The 19,127-nt window shown below is 32.4% G+C and overlaps 1 protein-coding gene across 15 annotated transcripts in view; it reads right to left on the bottom strand.

The window, feature by feature from the left end:
• Window positions 1-19,127, bottom strand: part of GPHN (gephyrin) — a 725,565-nt gene that overhangs the window by 502,390 nt on the left and 204,048 nt on the right. For 14 of the 15 annotated variants that reach the window (XM_051977840.1, XM_051977841.1, XM_051977844.1 and 11 more), the window contains exon 2: window positions 4,796-4,874. In XM_051977840.1, coding sequence (XP_051833800.1) covers window positions 4,796-4,874 — 79 coding nt within the window. Of the gene's footprint in view, window positions 1-4,795; window positions 4,875-19,127 lie in introns of those variants that run through there. The other variant, XM_051977857.1, reaches the window with a different exon arrangement.

Genomic DNA, 19,127 nt, shown 5'->3' with positions numbered 1-19,127 from the left:
CTAAAGATTTCTTCACAAAATACTGAAACATGCAATGATCTTTTTACAATCTTTTGCACTTTAATGAAGTGTTAATTTCCATAAGAATAACAGTTACATTCACAATTTAGACTAAGATAAAAAATATTGACAATTTTAAAATGCAAGCATATTCCAGAATCTCTCTGCTCTATTAGAAAAGACTGCATTGGGTTTTTTATGGTTTTTTTTCCCCAGAAAATTCAAAAAGTCAAACTCCAGTTTAATAAAATAACAACATAAATAATATAATAGCTTATATTTATATAGCTATTTACAATGTACAAAGATATTATAAGCTCAACAACTCTATGCTAAAGTACTTGAGCATAGAAATAAAACCAGATCTCCTTATTATATATGGTCTTATATATTTTTCATTACACTATTTAAATCATATATTTTTATCATAACATTTTATGTGGGACAGTAGTGACTACAAAAAGAGTCAGAGTAAGAAAAAGTAAAAGGAGGGTTATTATGATTTCATGAGAAAAGGCATCTTCCATTTGACAAGAAATTTGTCAGTAAAGGAGTGCAAACCACAAACTGCAAAACACAAGATTAAATAGAACAGAAGCCTCCCTCTCTTCTCACCTTTTCTCCAATCTAAACCTTGAAACCTATCCCAGAAAAAAAAAGAATGCAAAATCAATAATAAATAATTTAAATTTCCCTAGAGAACTGCTAGAACCCTAGAGAATAAGCAGATATCCTCAGATGAGAGAATTTAAAGCCATCAACACCTTTAAAAGAAGTGCTTAAATGGTAATTAAGAGGTGGTGGGAAGCAGGAAGGGAAAGTTCATTCAAGACAATGGAACACTGCAGCTTAAAGTCTTAAATCATTAATAAGTCATATTCCCATGAAAGGTTCTTTACTTAGTTTATCCCACCCAATTCTTCCTCTTTATTTATATCCTTTGAAGACCTCTCACACCATTCTTGATACATTTTTTCAACCATCTTGTTCTCAGTACTCAATCCCTCTGGATCTGGTTTGTCCTTTTTCTCTACTGGGGTCCATCCTTGTCTATCTGGACTTCCCTCTCCAGGTAGGTTGCTGCTCAATCTTTCTTCTGTAGAAATCCCAGTCATGTTCGTTAAACATTCCTATTAATTATTTTGGTCATGGACTGGAATCTAATGAGCCTATTCAGCATACAAATGGGGCCCCAACTCCTATCTGAGGCCATCTATCACTCCAACCATTTGTGTCCCCAGTAATTAGCATAGGTAACCTTTCATAAATAAAAATGTCTATCAGTAACAACAAAAATACTAAAAGAAACAGACAGACATATGCATCTAGCAATAGATGACTAGACTGAATACTCACTTTCTTAATGACCACATATTTTCACATAGGAAACTGCAAGATCTTAATCTATTGAACACCTGCCTTGATTATAAAAATTTGCTAAAAAAAGAAAAAGCAGAAACATGATTATAATCAAAAACTAGTCCTTCAGGCCTCAGCTTGAGAGCATATACATGACAGGATAAAGCATCTCTAGCTCAGTTTTACAATTCTACCTTATAGCTGGATTCAGAAATAATCAGACATGTTCTTATTCAAAAGAGTACCACTGGAAAACTGAATCAGAAGGATCCCACCCTTAAGAAGAGACCAAAGTTGTCCTTCCAACTCTTGCTCAGATACTAACCTCCACTTGTAACAATTATGGATCACATTCTTCTAAAGAGCTTGTGGCATATTCCTTTTAGATGGTGGATTACTGCTTTGATGATCTATCAGACAATCATATTTAAATAAAAAACTCCAAATAATGTTAGCTACAGTCCCAAGAGATTTTATCTCAAATAGCAAGTCTCATTAATCAAAGATTCAGGTGAATTTGGCTCTCAAGGATCACATATCCTCAATAAGTATTACATTGATAATAGTAACATTCATAGTAGAACGTTCATAGCTTATCTTCATACTTACTTAACTAGATGGGTTTTAAATTCAATACTACACAAATCATTTTACTTTAAGATGTTCAATAACCATTCTATATCAAAACATGTTCAAGTATTTGCCATATTCAAAGGAACAAAGAACTTTGAAGATCCTTAATGGTCATTAATGGAGTGAATGAACCCCAGCAAAATAAAACCCAGTATCTGAATGGGCCCTAGTACAAGCTGATCTTGTACAACTATCTTGTACTGACATATACAGACAGAATTAGCTTATGCTAACACCTGCTGTTGCATCCTGGTGACCAATACCACCTTGTACCTCCACAGTGTCACCAAACATTGGCCTGAGTTTTTCTCTGATTCTTGAAATATTTCCTTCTCACAGACCACTGTATTCCATTCCACTTTCTAGAGTACCATCCCGATATTTGTTATTTCTGGATTTGGCTTCTAGACAGTTTTGATATCTGTCCCCTTTTGTTTAAGGATACCCTCTCCTACCCAATTTCCAAAAGATTTCTGTGACAGTTAAAAGAGGAGAGAATGAGGTGGTGCAGCCATCGTCAGGAATAATTTGAACTAACTCTAACAGAGTCCATCTTATCCCACTGACAATTTTATCATACACAAAGGGCCACCACATTTCTGGGACTCCTATCTAATAAGCATGATCAAGACTTACTCAACACAAAGGATCCTTCAGATAAAGGATCCTTCCTTCCTCTGAGAAGGCACACTAGAAATATTCTTTCCCTACTATAAATAACCTTTGTGACCAAAGTGCTCTTATTATCCTGAATTAATATTCTATTTCCTGGCTTCCCATCATGCACATGCTGGCAACAGACAAAATACACATGCAGATAGATTTGTCTTATGCTAGGACCCTCTCTGACTCTTCCCTAATTTTTTAGATCTCATCCTTACTTCCCCTCTTCCTCTTTCCCTTTCCCTTTTAAATGCCTTCCCTTCACTTATAGCCAGCCTCTAGATTATCTTGATCAACCTACTTTTGTACTTTTTATGACAATAAAGGGATTCCTTAAAACTGTAAGAAGACCTTGTGAGTTTTTCACAATGGAACAATTCTCCTAGATCCTTGTGCTTCATTAGTGTATTTTCTCAATTCAAGTGAGTAAATAAAAACAAAATGCTTCTATTCAGTGATCTGTTTTGAACACCAGACTATTACCAAAATTTAAAAAAAAAGTACTCTAAGAACAGTGATTGAAAAAACAGTGTCTGTACATTTTTCATACCTATAATATGATATATATCATAAATGTAGTAATACATATAATATGACAAAAATATGGCAACATAATCCTCCCTTAGATTTTTCTTACATTGGAGAGATTACTACATTTTACCAACTCTGTTGGTACATTAAGGATCTGCTAGTAGGGTGTCCAAAGAACATGGTATTAAGTTAAAAAGAAAGATATAAAACCCATTCAAAATAATACAATTCATTATTACCCTAATATTCCACTGAAATTTCTCACAGCTTCTCAATCACTTAAGTTCACTGTGAATAATATATTTAAACACAGGGATTATACATATATACATATATATATTATATGTAAGGTATATTCTTCTGTATGTATATATATATAATTCTCTCGTACAGAAGAATATACCTTACACGTAATATAAGTGTAAAAATTTATTTTTTTCAAATGGGTTTTCAAGAAATAACTTCCTTTTAACATTCCAAAAAATGTCTCAAAAGGATATCATTTACTAAACACACATATCCCCAGTAGTAAATAACTGTAATATACTCCTGGTCTAAGTAATTATTAAGGACAAGGAAATGGAGGGAGAGACTATCAGACTCAATAAGACAGAGCAGGGGTTCATAATCTTTTTTAGGGCCATAGAACCTTTTGGCAGTTTCATGAAGCCTTCTCAGAGGTTTTTAAATGAATAAAATAAAATACATAGGACAGAGAGCTTCAAAAATAGGAAAATTTGTATTCATATACAATGTAATAATGAGGTATGAATCTGACCAACTCATAATCTCTCAGTGCTTTAGGAAACAAAAAAATCTATAAAATAGCTGTAAAGCCTTACCTCAATCTCCCAGTTCCCAGCCCCACCCTAGAATTCCTCATAACAATGAAAACTCAGATTCTGTTTCCAACCTTATAATGTGCATTGCTAAAGAAAGCTAAGGTTCTAAATCTACCATAACTCATTTGCTTTTCTAGGGGTTCCTTAGCTTTGACAATTTTAAGGAGTTTTTCCTTGGAGAACATGTAGAAACTATCTTGTCAATCCCTCCCACTCCACCCCAGTTAAATGTGATTTGTCAAAAAAAAAAAAAAAAATCATTCAGCTGGAAATAGTAAGAAAATATTAAAGTGACATATGTGATAAATGAGTAAGATTGGCATTAATTCATTTAAAATAAAATTATAAACAGTAAAATGTATACAATAAAATTGAAAACAGCCTTTTAATGATGTTTACTTCATAAAGCACATTAAACATGTTCAAAAGGAATGTAAACAAGTTCAGTTTCATTTTCCAAATTGCTAATTTTTATTTATTTTAAATTAATAAAATTGATTTTATTATTGCTAATAATTCTGCCTTCTGGAAATGTAGAACTTTTAGTTTTGTTCTTTCAAAATTATATTTTTAACCATGTCAAGCATCTCTTCTTCTCTGGGTTTCTTCAAGTCTCTAATCTTGTTTTCTTTACTTACTATCTTTCTATATAAACAAGACTGTCAATGAAAAGCTTCCCTTAGCCTAAATCAGCATAAATTATAGAATCTCTATATATGACATCACTTGTAGTTTTAATAAATAAGCAGTGAAATACCATTACTCACAGAGAAGGATCTTGGACCAGGTCTTTGAGATTTATCCCACTTCGGTCTTCTGCAAGGTTCCGAAAGCAACTATCACTCACTGAAAATGAGAGAAGGGATTGGGGGACAGGAAATAAATAAATTTAAATAAAATTCATATTGATTAATAATCTGAACACATAAAGAAAATATTCAATGATCTTCTTTTATTTTCATATCAGATACTACAGTGAGACTTTGACTTCTTACAATTGGTGGGCTGACTAAGGAAAATATTGTCAAATCAAGTAATCTGGTTGGATAACAAAGTAAGAATTAGCTCAGTATTTTCTATTCTCAGTCCTTTCTTCTAAATCTCTTCATTGCATGGGATCATCAACTTTTCTAAAAGTAGTATTGTCACTACAATAACTTTGTAATGAACATTCAAACTAAAGAATTAGAAATGCTGACCAATGCTCTATTTAAAGATTTCACTTATACTAGAGAGTAGATAATTTAAATGGTAGATACAAATAATTCATGATAAGTAGAATATGATTACAAATCAGATTCTAATGAACACAAACTTACAGAATTTTAGCACAGAAATTACCCTTGAGAAGATGTGAATCAGCTCTGAATCAAAAAACCTGATTTTGCTAAAAATTTGGGCAAATTGCTCATCATGCCTTTTGTTTTTCAGCAAAGGATAGGAGGAAGGGAACAAGCATTTATATGTGCCAGTCACAGTTCTAAGACTTTTACAATTGTTATTTCATTTGATTCGTACAAGAATACCAAAGGTAGTTAACATTATTATCCCCATTTTATAGTTGAGAAAGGTAACTTACCACCCAGAGTCATACAACCTTGCCAAATCTGAATTATGTTCTTCCTGACATTGGATCCTGTAACCTATCCAACTACTTGTAACACCTAACTACCTGAATTAAGCTTTATAGGTGTTAATATTTTCTCCACCTCTAGGATTTATTACATATTTTTTAATTTAAAAAAATCAAATTAAGGATTCAAATTTAAATACTTCCAAAAGTACTGTTTTATAATTTCCATTTCAAATTATGGATCAACTGAATCTTGGAGATTTAATCTCGATTATTTCCTAAAATAATGTACCATGTACAATTTTAAAAATTCTATCCAAGAGATATGATAATTGATAAAGTGAATAAGTACCAATTCAATTAACCATTCTTTGAAAATATAATTAAAGCAATTAAATTTATAAAGCCTACTGATGTAGCTGATATAGCACTAAATGATATTATTTAGGTACCAGATGATGGGAGGCTCCAAATGTTGGAGTTCAGGCACGTGAAAAATTCAAAATGGCCATTCTTTTTGGCAAAAGATGGGTTTATTTAGAAGAAGAAGTTATAGACAAAATGAATAGATACAATAGACACCAGGAATGATAAATATGATATGGAGTGGGAAAGCACATAGCAAGGAAAGAAGTTATAACATTAATGATGGAAAAGCCAAATTCCTTAGTGGAATTTGCAATCAGCCAGAAGAAAGCAAACATGCTATGAGGTTGGAGTGTGCCCTTAGCTGGTAGGCAAAGCTATAGGGTGATTAAAAGAGACACCATGTGGCACAGTGGAGAAGTAAGACACAAGATACCTAAAGACAGAGGCTGCCCATGATCCCCAACGAAGGTGGGCTTAAGTGGTTTGACTAACTTGGATTTTTGATTGGAAATATTCCACAGAGGGTAGAATCTTGGAGGGTAGAACTATGGAGCTAAACTGATTTCTATCAGTCTTTTTTTTTTCCCTTCCTGTTCCAAGGAACAATTTCATCAATGCTCCAGTTTTTCTCTGCCAACCACACCCAGCCATTCAAGACCTCATGACTACCACATAATAACAATAACTTGTTTCAAAGTAGTAGCATCAAATGATGAGATTGATGTAGGCAATTTTTACTATATAAAAGTTTAAAAAAAAAAAAAAAAAAGGAAATACCAAAAGAAAAGGAAAGAAAATGGACAAGAAACAGTTAAGAACCTTGACCATAGAAAACTCCTGTGATAACAGGGAAGACCAAAACACTAAATCAGATAAGTGTGGTATTCTTCTTCTTTAAAACATAATGGTTCTCTCTGGGAGAGCAGGGGAGGTTTTCTGGGGGCAGCCTTAGTTTCAGTTCAAAGTAATAATCACTTCAAACGCAGCTGGCTGATAAAATTCAAACATTTATTTTCTCCTTCCAAGTCTTGTCTCTTTCCTTGGGCCCCAGTAGCTTTCTTGGAGGCCTATCTTTCAGTGGAGAAGCTAAGGAGGAGAGCCTGCCACCATGGTGTTGTGAGATGGGATGAATGAATCTGGTTCCGCCTCTGAGAGTGGGCTTCTTTTGAACTGACTGACTCACTGAAGCTCTTTTTATGCTCAGTGGGAAGGTTGACTCCTCCTCCAAGAGTGGGATTATGGGATCCTAGAGTGGGATTATGGGTTTCTGACTTGTGAATCTCATACTGAATACTGACTTGTAAATCTCCCAAAAGTATGAACTCCAATAAGTATTTAAATACATTAGCGAGCTAGAGAATTTGCTAAGTACCATGCTAAATTAGGCAACTGACTAATCACTTTGTAAGGATTCTAACAGATAAGGACAAAATATCCAGAGGTAAAACCAAAGAATAAAGGTCTCAAAATCAATGAACCATCTTGGAAGAGTTCATAAAAGATTTTAATAAGCAAATAAGAGACATAGGAAAAAAATGAGAAAAAATGAGAGGTATGCAAGAGGGAGTCAACAATTTGGACAAAGAAAGCAATTCCTTAAAAAATATAATTAGCCAAATGCAAAAAAAATTCACTGAAGAAAACAACACCCCCAAAAGTAGAATTAACAAAACAAATAAAAACAAAACAAAACAAAAAACAAAAGCTAACTTTAGAAAATCACATATTAAAAATTAGAATGGGGCAAATAAAAGCTAATGATTCTGAGACATGAAGAATCACAGTCAAACTAAAAAGAATGAAAAAATGGAAGAAAATGTGAAATACATTAGAAAAACAGCCAACTTAGAAAATAGATTCAGAAGAGACAATGGAAAACTGCCCTAATATTCAAGAAACAAGGGGAAATACTCATAGAAAGATTTGCTCAATCACCTTCAGAAAGGGATCCCATAAGGAAAACTCCAAGGAACATTGTTGCAAAACTATAGAACTACAATCTCAAGTTAAAAACCTCCAAGCTGCCAGAGAAAAATAATTCAAATATCAAGGAGCAATAGTCAGGATTACTCAGGAGCTTCTATATAGCAGCTTCTATAATAAAAAATGGAGGGCCTAGAATACCATATTCTGGAAGGCAAAGGACCCAGGGTTCCAACCAAAAATTAACTACCCAGCAAGACTGAGCATCATCTTTTAAGGGAGGTGATGAATCTTCAATGAAGTACGAGACTTTGAATCATTTCTATTGAAAAAAAAAAAAAAAACTAAACTAAACAGAAAATTTAATTTACAAACACAGCACTCAAGAGAAACATAGAACGGTAAACAGGAAGGAAATATACATCATTTAAAGAAAAAACTGTTTAAATCCCTAGATGGGAAAATGATATCTATAACTCGTGAAAACTGTATATGTCACTGGGGCAGACAGAGAGGGTTAATTTTATTAGAAAAAAGAAAGAAAAACCAAATCACCAGAACCAAAAATGAAAAGGATGAACTTTCCACCAGTGAAAAAGAAACTAAAGCAATAATTAGGAGCTATTTTGTCCAACTGTAAGGCAGCAAATCTGACAATCTAACCTAAATAAATGAATTTTCAAAAATATATATTGCCCAGATTAAAAAAGGAGGAAATAAATTAAATAGCCCCATTTTAGATTGAAAAAAATTTTTGAACAAGTTATTAATAAACTCCCTAAGAAAAAATCACTAGGGACAGATGGATTCACAAGTGAATTTTACCAAACATTTACAATTAATTCCAATGCTATGTGAACTATTTGGAAAAATAGGCAAAGAATGAGTCCTGCCAAATTCCTAGTATGACACATATGTGATACTGATACCTAAACCAAGAAGACTCAAAACAGAGAAAGAAAATTATAGACCAATCTCTCTAACGAATATTGATGCAAAAATTTAGAATAAAATATTACTAAAGAAAATTATAGCAACTTATCATCAGGATAATACATTAAGACCAAGTAAGATTTATACCAGGAATGCAGAACTGATTCAATATCAGGAAAACTATTACCATAATTGACTATATCAATAACAAAACCAACAGAAATCATATGATAATCTCAATAGATGCAGAAAAAGCTCTTGACAAAATACAGGATCCATTCCTATTAAAAACACTAGAGAGCATAGGGATAAAAGGCAGCTTGCCTTAAAATAACAAACAAATCAAAAGCAAGCATTATTTGTAAAGAAGAAAAGTGGGCTGCATTCCCAATAAGATCAGGACTGAAACAAGGATGCCCATTATCATCACTATTATTCAACATTGTACTAGAAATATTGGCTTTAGCAATAAGAAAAGAAAAGAAATTAAAGGAATCAGGATAGATAAAGAGGACATAAAACTATCTTTTTTGCAGATGATATGATACTAGACATAGAGAATCCTAGAAAATCATCCCCAAACCTAATGGAAACAAGTAACAGCTTTAGCAAAGTTACAAGATATAAAATAAACCTCCACAAATCATTAGCATTTCTATATATTACTGCCAAAGCCCAACTTCAAGAGATAATAAGAGAAATTTAAAATAAGTATAAACAAAATAAAATACTTGGGTGTGTAACTGCGAAGACAAACCCAAAAACTTTATGAACACAATTATAAAACACTTCTCACAAAAATAAAGTAATATCTAAACAATTGGAAAAATATCAATTGTTCATGGTTAGGCTGAGCTAATAAAATAAAAATGACAGTTCTGCCTAAATTGTTCTACTTGTTCAGTGTCATACTCATCAAACTTCCAAAAAATTATTGTATAGAACTAAGACAAATAACAAAATTCATTAAGAGGAGGATAGTGGTTTAGTAGATCCAAACCTAAGAGTATGTTATAAAGCAGCAGCATCAAAACAATTTGATACTGGCTAAGAAATAGAGTAGTGGATCAGTGAAAAAGATTGATACACGATACAGTAATGAAGGCCTGTACTAATCTAGTATTTGATAAACCCCTAAACTGCTGCCTCTTCAATAAGAATTCACTATTTGACCAAAATTGGTCAAAAGTAGAAAATAATTTCTCAGAAACTCAGCACAGACCTACACCTCACACTCTAATACCAAAGTAAGAGCAAAAAGGTACATGATTTGAGCATAAAGGATGATACCATAAACAAATTAGGAGAACAAGGGATAATTTGCCTATCAGATATTTGGGAAAGGGAGGACTTTATGACCAAAGAAAAACTAGAAAACATTATGAAAGGCAAAATGAATAACTCTGATTATATCAAGTTAAAATGTTTTTGCACAAACAAAACCAATAGAAGCAAGATTAAAAGAAGTAACTAAGCTAGGAAAAAATCTTTAGAGTCAATGTTTCTGATAAAAGTCTCATTTCTAAAATATATAAAGAATTGTGTCAAACTGATAAAAATACAAATCATTAATTGTATTGATAAGTACAATTTATTATACTGATAATTGATATGAACAAGACAATTTTCAGATGACAAAATTAAAGCCATCTATGGTCATATGAAAAAATGCTCTAAATCACTATCAATTAGAAAAATGAAAATTAAAACAACTCTGAGATACTACTTTACATATTTTAGATTGGTTAATATGACAAGAAAAGATAATGTCAAACGTTGGAGGAAATGTGGGAAAACTGTGACATTAATGCATTGTTGCTGGAGTTCTGAAATCATCCAACCATTCTGGAGAGCAATCTGGAACTATGCTCAAAGGTCTATAAAATATACCTTTTGACCCAGCAGTGCCATTACTGGGTCTATATCCCAAAGAAATCATAAAAGGAGGGAAAGAGACCCACATGTGCAAAAATGTTTGTAATGGCTCTTTTCGAGGTAATAAAAAATTGGAAAATGAATAGATGCTCATCAATTAGGGAATGGCTAAATAAATTGTGGTATATGAAGGTAATCAAATATTTTTATTAAATTTTTTTTATTTTTCAAAACATATGCATGGACAATTCTTCAATATTAGACCTTGCAAAACCTTGTGTTCCAATCCTTCCCCTCCCCCACTCCCCTTGGTAGATGGTAAGTAGTACAATACATGTTAAACATGGTAGAAATATACGTTAAATCTAATGTATGCCTACATATTTATACAATTATCATGCCACATCTTAAAAGAACAATCAAACTAGTTTAAAAAAAAAAGAAGCAAAATAAAATGCAATCAAATAACAACAAAAAGAGTGAAAATGCTATGTTGTAAACCACACTCAGTTCCGACGGTTGTCTCTCTGGGTGTAGATGCTTTCTTTATCACTGAATAATTGGAACTGGTTTGAATCATCTAATTGTTTAAGAGAGTACATCCATCAGAATTGATCATTATATAGTATTGTTGTTGAAGTATATAATGATCTCCTGGTCCTGCTCATTTCGTGTAAGTCTCTCCAGACTTTTCTGAAATCATCCTGTTGGTTGTTTCTTATCGAACAATAAAACTCTATATTATTCATATACCACAATTTATTCAGCCATTCTCCAATTGATGGGGATCCATTCAGTTTCCAGTTACTTGCCAGTATAAAAAGAGCTGCCATAAAACATTTTTTTACATGTAAGTCCCTTTCCCTCCTTTAAGATCTCTGGGATATAAGCCCAGTAGAAACACTGCTGAATCAAAGGGTATGCACAGTTTGATAACTTTTTGAGCATAGTTTGAATATTATTTTCTATAAAAAATGGTGAACACGCTGATTTTAGAAAGGCCTAGAAAGATTTACATGAACTGATACTAAGCAAAACAAGCAGATGCAGAAATATATATAATAATAGCAAGAAGGTGAGATGATCAACTATGAACGACTTGGTTCTTCTCATACTTCAGTGATCCAAAGCAATCCCAATAGACTTTGGACAAAAAATTGCCAATTGCAACCAGAAAAAGAAGTCTGGATATTGAATGTAAATCAACACATGCTACATTCACTTTTTTCTGTTGTTGTTTTTTTTTTTTCTCCCATGGTTTTTTTCTTTTTGTTCTGATTTTTCACTCCCAACATGAATCATAAAGCAATGTATATTAAAAATAAGTAAACTTAAGATACTTCTATGAAGAAAGATAAATTTATATAAAAAATTCAAGAACATGAGGTATGAAGAATGATGCAATACATTTGGATGAAGATTAATGGAGGCAGAATCAGAAACAACATAATCACAGGAGTATTCTGACAGACCTCTTAATGTCTTAATCTTGTCAAATGGAAATTTGAGATAAGTGTTTTACCTCTGCTCAAGATTCTTGTAACAATAAAAGAAGATCACAGATGTTAAAAAAAAAAAAAAGTGTTAGTTAGCTATAAGGAGAAAGATACCACGAGGCACGATAGGGTGATGAGAAGAAAGATACCATGAGGTATGGAGGAGGGGTGAGGAGAAAAACTTGAGGCAGAATGCTGCCATGGTGGGCTTAATCCAAAGAGGTTCAGTGGCATGGCCATGGATAAATATAGGGGAAATTTAACCTCGGGGGTTTGACATAACTTGGATTTTTGGATGGACAACATCAAGGTGGGGGCTACCTATGACTTCCACAGAGGGTGAAACTATAAGATTGAACTGATTCCCATCAGTTCCCTTCCCTACTTGCCTCAGGGAGTAATGTAATGAAATACTTCAGGTTCTCTCTGCCAACCCTATCCAGTAACCTATCATTTTTCAGTCATGAACAACTCTTTTCAACCCCTTTTGGGGATTTCTTGGCAAAAAAGTCACTACAGGGGTTTGCCACTTCTCATTTGGAAGATGAGGAACTGAGAGGCAAACAGGGTTAAATGACTTGTCTGAATCATAACTAATAATCTGATTTAAAATCTGAAATAAACTGATTTAGTCTAATGATGAATCTTCCCGATTTGAATCCCAGTGCTCTATCCACTGCACCACTTAATTGCCCATGAAGTAGGTAGTATAGATACTATTAAACTTATAGTACAAATGAAAAAAATATTTAAAGAAGTTAACTGATTCATGCATAGTAATAAAACATACTAAACTGAAACACAGATTCTGACTTCAATTCAGTGTTCATTCCACTATACCACATATAGATACATATGTTTGTGTTTCACTGAAAGATAATCTTTTCTATACCATATACTTGTTCCAACTTAAATCTCTGTATTTTAAAAGTACATTTATAAATTCTAATTCCTAGTAAAATAATAGAGTTAATGACATTTGTACTTAAGTAATGAACATTTTGTTTGTTTGTTGTTTTTTTTAAAAAATTAGACAAATTTTAGAAGGATACTCTTAAGTTTCATATATTAAACCAAAATCACCATAAGAAATCTATCATTGTTTCTGCTTCATACTGCAGGAATAAAAACAAGAGAAGTTAACTGAATAAGTGTTCTCATTATTTTAACTAGTGAGAATTCAAATATTCTTAAGTGATCATCTTGTTGGACTTGTTCCAAATGTTTTTAAATTGTAATGAATCTTCCTTTTGCCTCTTTTTTTTTTTTTTTTAACATATATGCTTTTTGTGATACTACACTCCTAAAGAGGAAGAGGAGGAAAACAAAATATCCTATGAAAATGGGATTTTTAACTAAGTAAAATAATGAAAAATATAGACAATACCAACATAAAATTTATCTTCCTAATTTTTTTTTTGCTAAATTTGACAAACATGAGGTTAATTATAAATTTTAAGAGCTTCTGCTTTTACATTTAAAATCCCTGCAAGAAATCTTTAGAATCATTGTAAATTCTTTTTTTTTTTTTTTAATAATTTTTTATTGATAGAACGCATGCCAGGGTAATTTTTTACAGCATTATCCCTTTTATTCATTTCTGTTCCGACTTTTCCCCTCCCTCATTGTAAATTCTAATCCTGAGAATAAAATATTAATAAATATCAATACTTAGTTGTTGCATTGTAGTAAATGTAATAATTAACTAATAATTATAATAAAGTATTATAGTTAATTACATTTGTACTTATGTTATGAACATTTATTATTCAATGGAATTTTTAAAAAGATATGTACTAGAAAGAAAATATATATACATATATAAAGTTTCATATATTAGACAAAACAGTATAATTAGAAATAATTCTTATCAACTGCTCCTACTTAGTGAAAATATAAAAACTAGCAAAGGATATTGGTATTCTTATTCCACCAATGAGCATTCAAATATTCTTAAATAATTATTAAACCAATAATGGATAATTTTTTTATTATAGTAGTCTAGGTAAGATGTGTAAGTAAGTCTGTGGGAGAATGGTGTCTCAAATCTTTTCCTGATAAGTGATGCAGTATAGCTCTTTCATTACCACCACACCTATTATATAAAGCTCTGTAGAAATTCCTAGGAGGTTGTCGCTCATTTTCTGTTAAAACACAATGTAAATTGGAAGAAAAATATTTATACAAAAATAATCTCAAAAAATTTGTATTTAAATTTAAGATAAAGAGCCAAATATTAATCAGAGGCATTGCATTCAGGGTCTTTGATATAATTCAATTTTACAAACATTTAGTATTTATTATGTACGATGTAAAAAAACTTTAAAAGTATACTTTGTTTTATAGAGCTTCTCTTTACCTGCATTTCAACAGATGTTACATTTTACAACTGTGTGGAGCAAATCTATTGGTATTTTTCGAACAACACATGCCCACAATCAATTCTCTGCATTACATTTTTGGTTGCGATTTTTAAAATTTTAACATCATTATTATATCTGTTATCCATGATCTGTGATCTTTGACATTATTATTATAATTGTTTTGGGATACCACAAACCTTATCCATATAAGACTTCAAATTTAACTGATAAATGTTGCATGTGTTCTGACTGCTCCATAAACCAGAAGTGAAAGATCACTTCTGGATCTCTCTCCTGTTCTGGCCTCCCAATTCCAGAAGACATAATAATATTGAAACTAAGCCAATTAATGTTTCCTAAAATGGCCTCTACGTGTAAAAGGGTGAACCAGTGATGTGGCAAACTTCATTGTTGTCTCATTTAAAAAAAAAAAAAGAAAAAAAGAAAGAAAGAAAGAAATTGCCACTGGTACCTTAACCATTAGCCTGATGAGACAGCAGCAATCACCACTGAGAAACATCCTTCATCAGCAAAAGAATACTACTCACTGAAGATTCACATAATAGCTAGCACTTTTTTGAACAATATTTTTAAATTGAGGCATGTACATTTTATTTTTTCTTCTATTTTTTCACTTTTTGGTTTTGTTTCATTGATTCTTGAAGTCTCAGTGAATCATTACTTCCATTTGTTCAATTCTAATTTTTAGTGAATTATTTTCTTCAGTTAGCTTTTTTATCTCCCTTTGAATTTGGCCAATTGAACTTTTAAATGGGGTGTTTTGTTCATTCCATTACACAAATTCTGTTTTTCAATGAATTGATGGCTTTTTCAAATCAATTTTGAAAGTTATATGCTTTTCCCATTTCATCATATCTAATTTTTTCAGGAGATTTCTTCAGATAATTTCTGTTTTTTCCTTTTCCTACCGTCTTGCAAAGGTCTCATTTTGTCTCCCCATTTTTCTTCTAACTCCCTTTAAAGATGCTTTTTGAATTCTTTCAAGAGAGCCTTGTGAAATGGGGATCAACTCATCTCACCCTTTGGAGCTTCATCTGGAGCTGATTTGCTTTTAGGATCCTCAGAATTTGAGGTCTGTTCTTCTCTTTCTCCATAAAAGCTGTCTCTAGTCACAGTTCTTTTGGCTTTTTTGCTCATTTTTTTTTGGTTTTAAAGTTGAGGTCTGCTCTTAAGGCAAAGAGATGACAGCCCCTTTAGTTTACCCTGGGCTGGTGTTTCTAATTGACTTCTGGTGCTTTGTAAGTGTGGCCAGGTCCTGACCATTATTCTGGGGTTCAAAGACTCATAATTTGCTTTTTATATTTGCTTGGGTTGTCTCAGAACAGTACTACTATTCATAATACATTAAATGATCCTAGGATGTTTGAGGAAGCCCTCTATAGAAGATCCCTAGAAAACCATAGATTAAAATTGCATAGAGCAAAAATTCAAGTTTGAGTTACATTTTGAACCAGTAGAGAACAAAAAGAACTGTTCCTCAGAAATTCCAATTTTCTGTTACAATTTTGGCGACCTTATGATGAGACAACTGATGTTTCTTTGTCAATGTTTACACTTTTTAAAAATTACAGATAGAAAATCCTTTTTAGTATTAGGAGAAGCTATATATTTTAAATTTTATTTTTAAAATACAGTATTAGGAGAAAGAAGGCAGGGAAAGAGAAATGAAAATTAAAATATTAAAATGTTTGAAATATTTCATACTATACTTGAGAAAGGTAAATAGAAAATACTGCTATTAAATAGAAAATATTGCTATTGCATCAGTCCAGTGAGAAAAAATCATAAAGAAGTGACCTACAGAAGACAAGTCAAAGGTTACTTAGAGTTCAAGAAGGATAGGCACTGAGAAAAGGCCAATAGATTGACAATTAACTTTGGACACAACAGTTTGAGGTTAATGATAAGGACTAAAGCAAATAGCAGGTTTAGAAAGGAAAGGAAAGGAAGAATTACAGATGGTAGATAGCTTTCCTAAGTTTAGTTGAGAAGAGAAAGAAAGATGATAAGATAGCTAGAAAAGAAGTTTTGTAGGATCAAGTGAGAGGTTTTTAAGGATAAGGGAGAAATGTGCATATTTGTAAGGAAACAGAAAAGGATACTGGAAAAGAAAAATTTAGTTTTACTGGTTTCATCACATTTAGAAAATACATTAACTTTGCTGTACTTCATTTTCCTATTATTAAAATAACAACAGGACTATAACTGCTTGGTCACTGGAACTCCATGCGGAATAACAAGATATTATGTTTAAGACATCTGAGGATTTTAAATTCATCCCCCAACATTAAAAAAAATTTTTTTCTGAAATGTATTCAACTACAATACATTATAATTGACACTAGTCGCCAGTTTATATGATTGGCATCTAATTAAGAATTAACATCAACATCCCCAATTTCTTAAAATATTTGGCTAATCTACTAAAAATCACCCCAAGGACAAAAAGGAAGGTTGCCTCAAACTTATTTTTTTTCTTTTTCTACCTCCTTGAAGGCAGAAGTGTTGTTTCTTTTTTTTTTTATCTTCACAGCTATAGCTTCCAATATTGTGCCTTGCATTAATAAGGTCCCTCTGTTTACTAAATCAGAATTATGTTTAGTCATTGTATTTGTTAACTTTCAAGCTGAATGATTAAATGTTCAAAATATAACTGTATATTTGGAACGAAAAAAGGCATATGAATTCATGAAAATACGCATATCTGCATACACACATATACAGGAATATTTAGAGAGTTATTATAAAGTATAAAGGGTATAATAACTAAACTGGCTTCTTTATTTTCTTATTCAGGTTGATAGCCCTGGACAACATTTCTTAAAGTTTGCTTTGAAAAACCAATGATTTTGGAAGCAGTCCAACAAATTCCAAAAAAGACAAAAATTTTAATAGCAAATAAAGCAAATCTATTTGCTTGATTATCTACTTCAATTATATAAAATGTTGGTATTCAGCTAGCATAGAAAGCTATTAGAGATTGGTCAAAATCAAAACCATAACAGAATAGTTATTATTGTTCTAGAATCAATCACTAAGTACATAAATCTGTTATAGTGTATATGTATATGAGTTTATGTTTACATACACATTATTCATCTGTGTGTATGTGTATAAGTTGTTTTTACCTGAAACCAATTTAAATTAATATAGGGAGCTCTTTGTAAGGAATTTCCCTTTTTTAAAAAAAAATTTTTTTCTGATTATACACATATATTAACTTTTTAAATATATATTTCTTGATGAATAATGATGAGAGAGAAAAATCAGAACAATAGGGAAAAACCATGAGAGGGAAAAAAGAACAGAAAAAAGAAATGAACAAAGCATGTATTGATTTACATTCAATTTTTATAATTCTCTTTATGGATACAGATGGCATTTTCTATCCAAAGTTCATTGGTTTTTATAGAGGGCTGAAACTCTGAGTTGATGCATTGAGGTCGGACAACCAAGCACTTAAGGCTAATTACCAGTTGGGCAATACTCTATTAGCAAATGTTTGGAAAATGGCCCTTCCCACTATTCTGTGCTGATTCAGTCTTTTAGTGTATACAGAGAATTGTGGGAAGGATTAGGGGGTGGGGTAAGACAAGCCAGAGTCACTTGGGCAGTACACGAAGAGAAGGAAGCTCGTGGAGCTTCTGTGGAGATCCTGTTCACTTCTACCCCTAAAGACCAAGGACTTTTGCTGATTCCAGTTGATTCTAAGGCATCCAGGGTGCTAACTCAGTCTTCACATTTGGTGAGCAACGTGTAGACCAAGAACCCTAATTTCACTGAAGAAGTCCCTGGTGACCTGGAAATGGGGTGAGTATTTTAATAGACAAACAGGGAACTTGCTTTGTTAAGGGCTAAAGTACTAACCTTTTCTAGCTGAAATGGAGCAGGTATTAGGAAAAGATTCTCTTCCATCAGCAGCCCTATCCCCACCCCCACCTTGAGGGGATGCTATAGAAAGTATACTTAAGTTGATCAAGGGAATAGGCTTAATAGTAACTTGGGAGCAGATCGCTAAACTCTTGGGTACATTAGAATGCATGTTCCCTTTGTTCTTAAAGGAAGAAGATATAGGGCCAGATAATTGGAAACTAGTAGGAGATCAACTATATGAATACCACAATGATAAAGGTCCTGATTCAATTTCTGTTTTTTTTTTTTGTTGTTGTTGTTGTTGTTTTTTTAAATAACTTTTTATTGATAGAACCCATGCCAGGGTACTTTTTTACAGCATTATCCCTTGCATTCACTTCTGTTCTGATTTTTCCCCTCCCTCCCTCCACCCCCTTCCCCAGATGGCAAGCAGTCCTTTACATGTTGAATAGGTTACAGTATAACCTAGATATAATATTTGTGTGCAGAACCAAACAGTTTTCTTGTTGCACAGGGAGAATTGGATTCAGAAGGTATAAATAACCTGGGAAGAAAAACAAAAATGCAAGCAGTTAATATTCATTTCCCAGTGTTCTTTATTTGGGTGTAGCTGCTTCTGTCCATCCTTGATCAATTGAAATTGAATTAGCTCTCTTTATCGAAGAGATCCACT

The sequence above is a fragment of the Antechinus flavipes genome, chromosome 2 (assembly GCF_016432865.1).
Source record: "Antechinus flavipes isolate AdamAnt ecotype Samford, QLD, Australia chromosome 2, AdamAnt_v2, whole genome shotgun sequence".
Classification (NCBI taxonomy): Eukaryota; Metazoa; Chordata; class Mammalia; order Dasyuromorphia; family Dasyuridae; genus Antechinus; species Antechinus flavipes.
The sequence above is the reverse complement of the archived record's forward strand: the minus strand, read 5'-3'. Positions and strand labels throughout refer to the sequence as shown.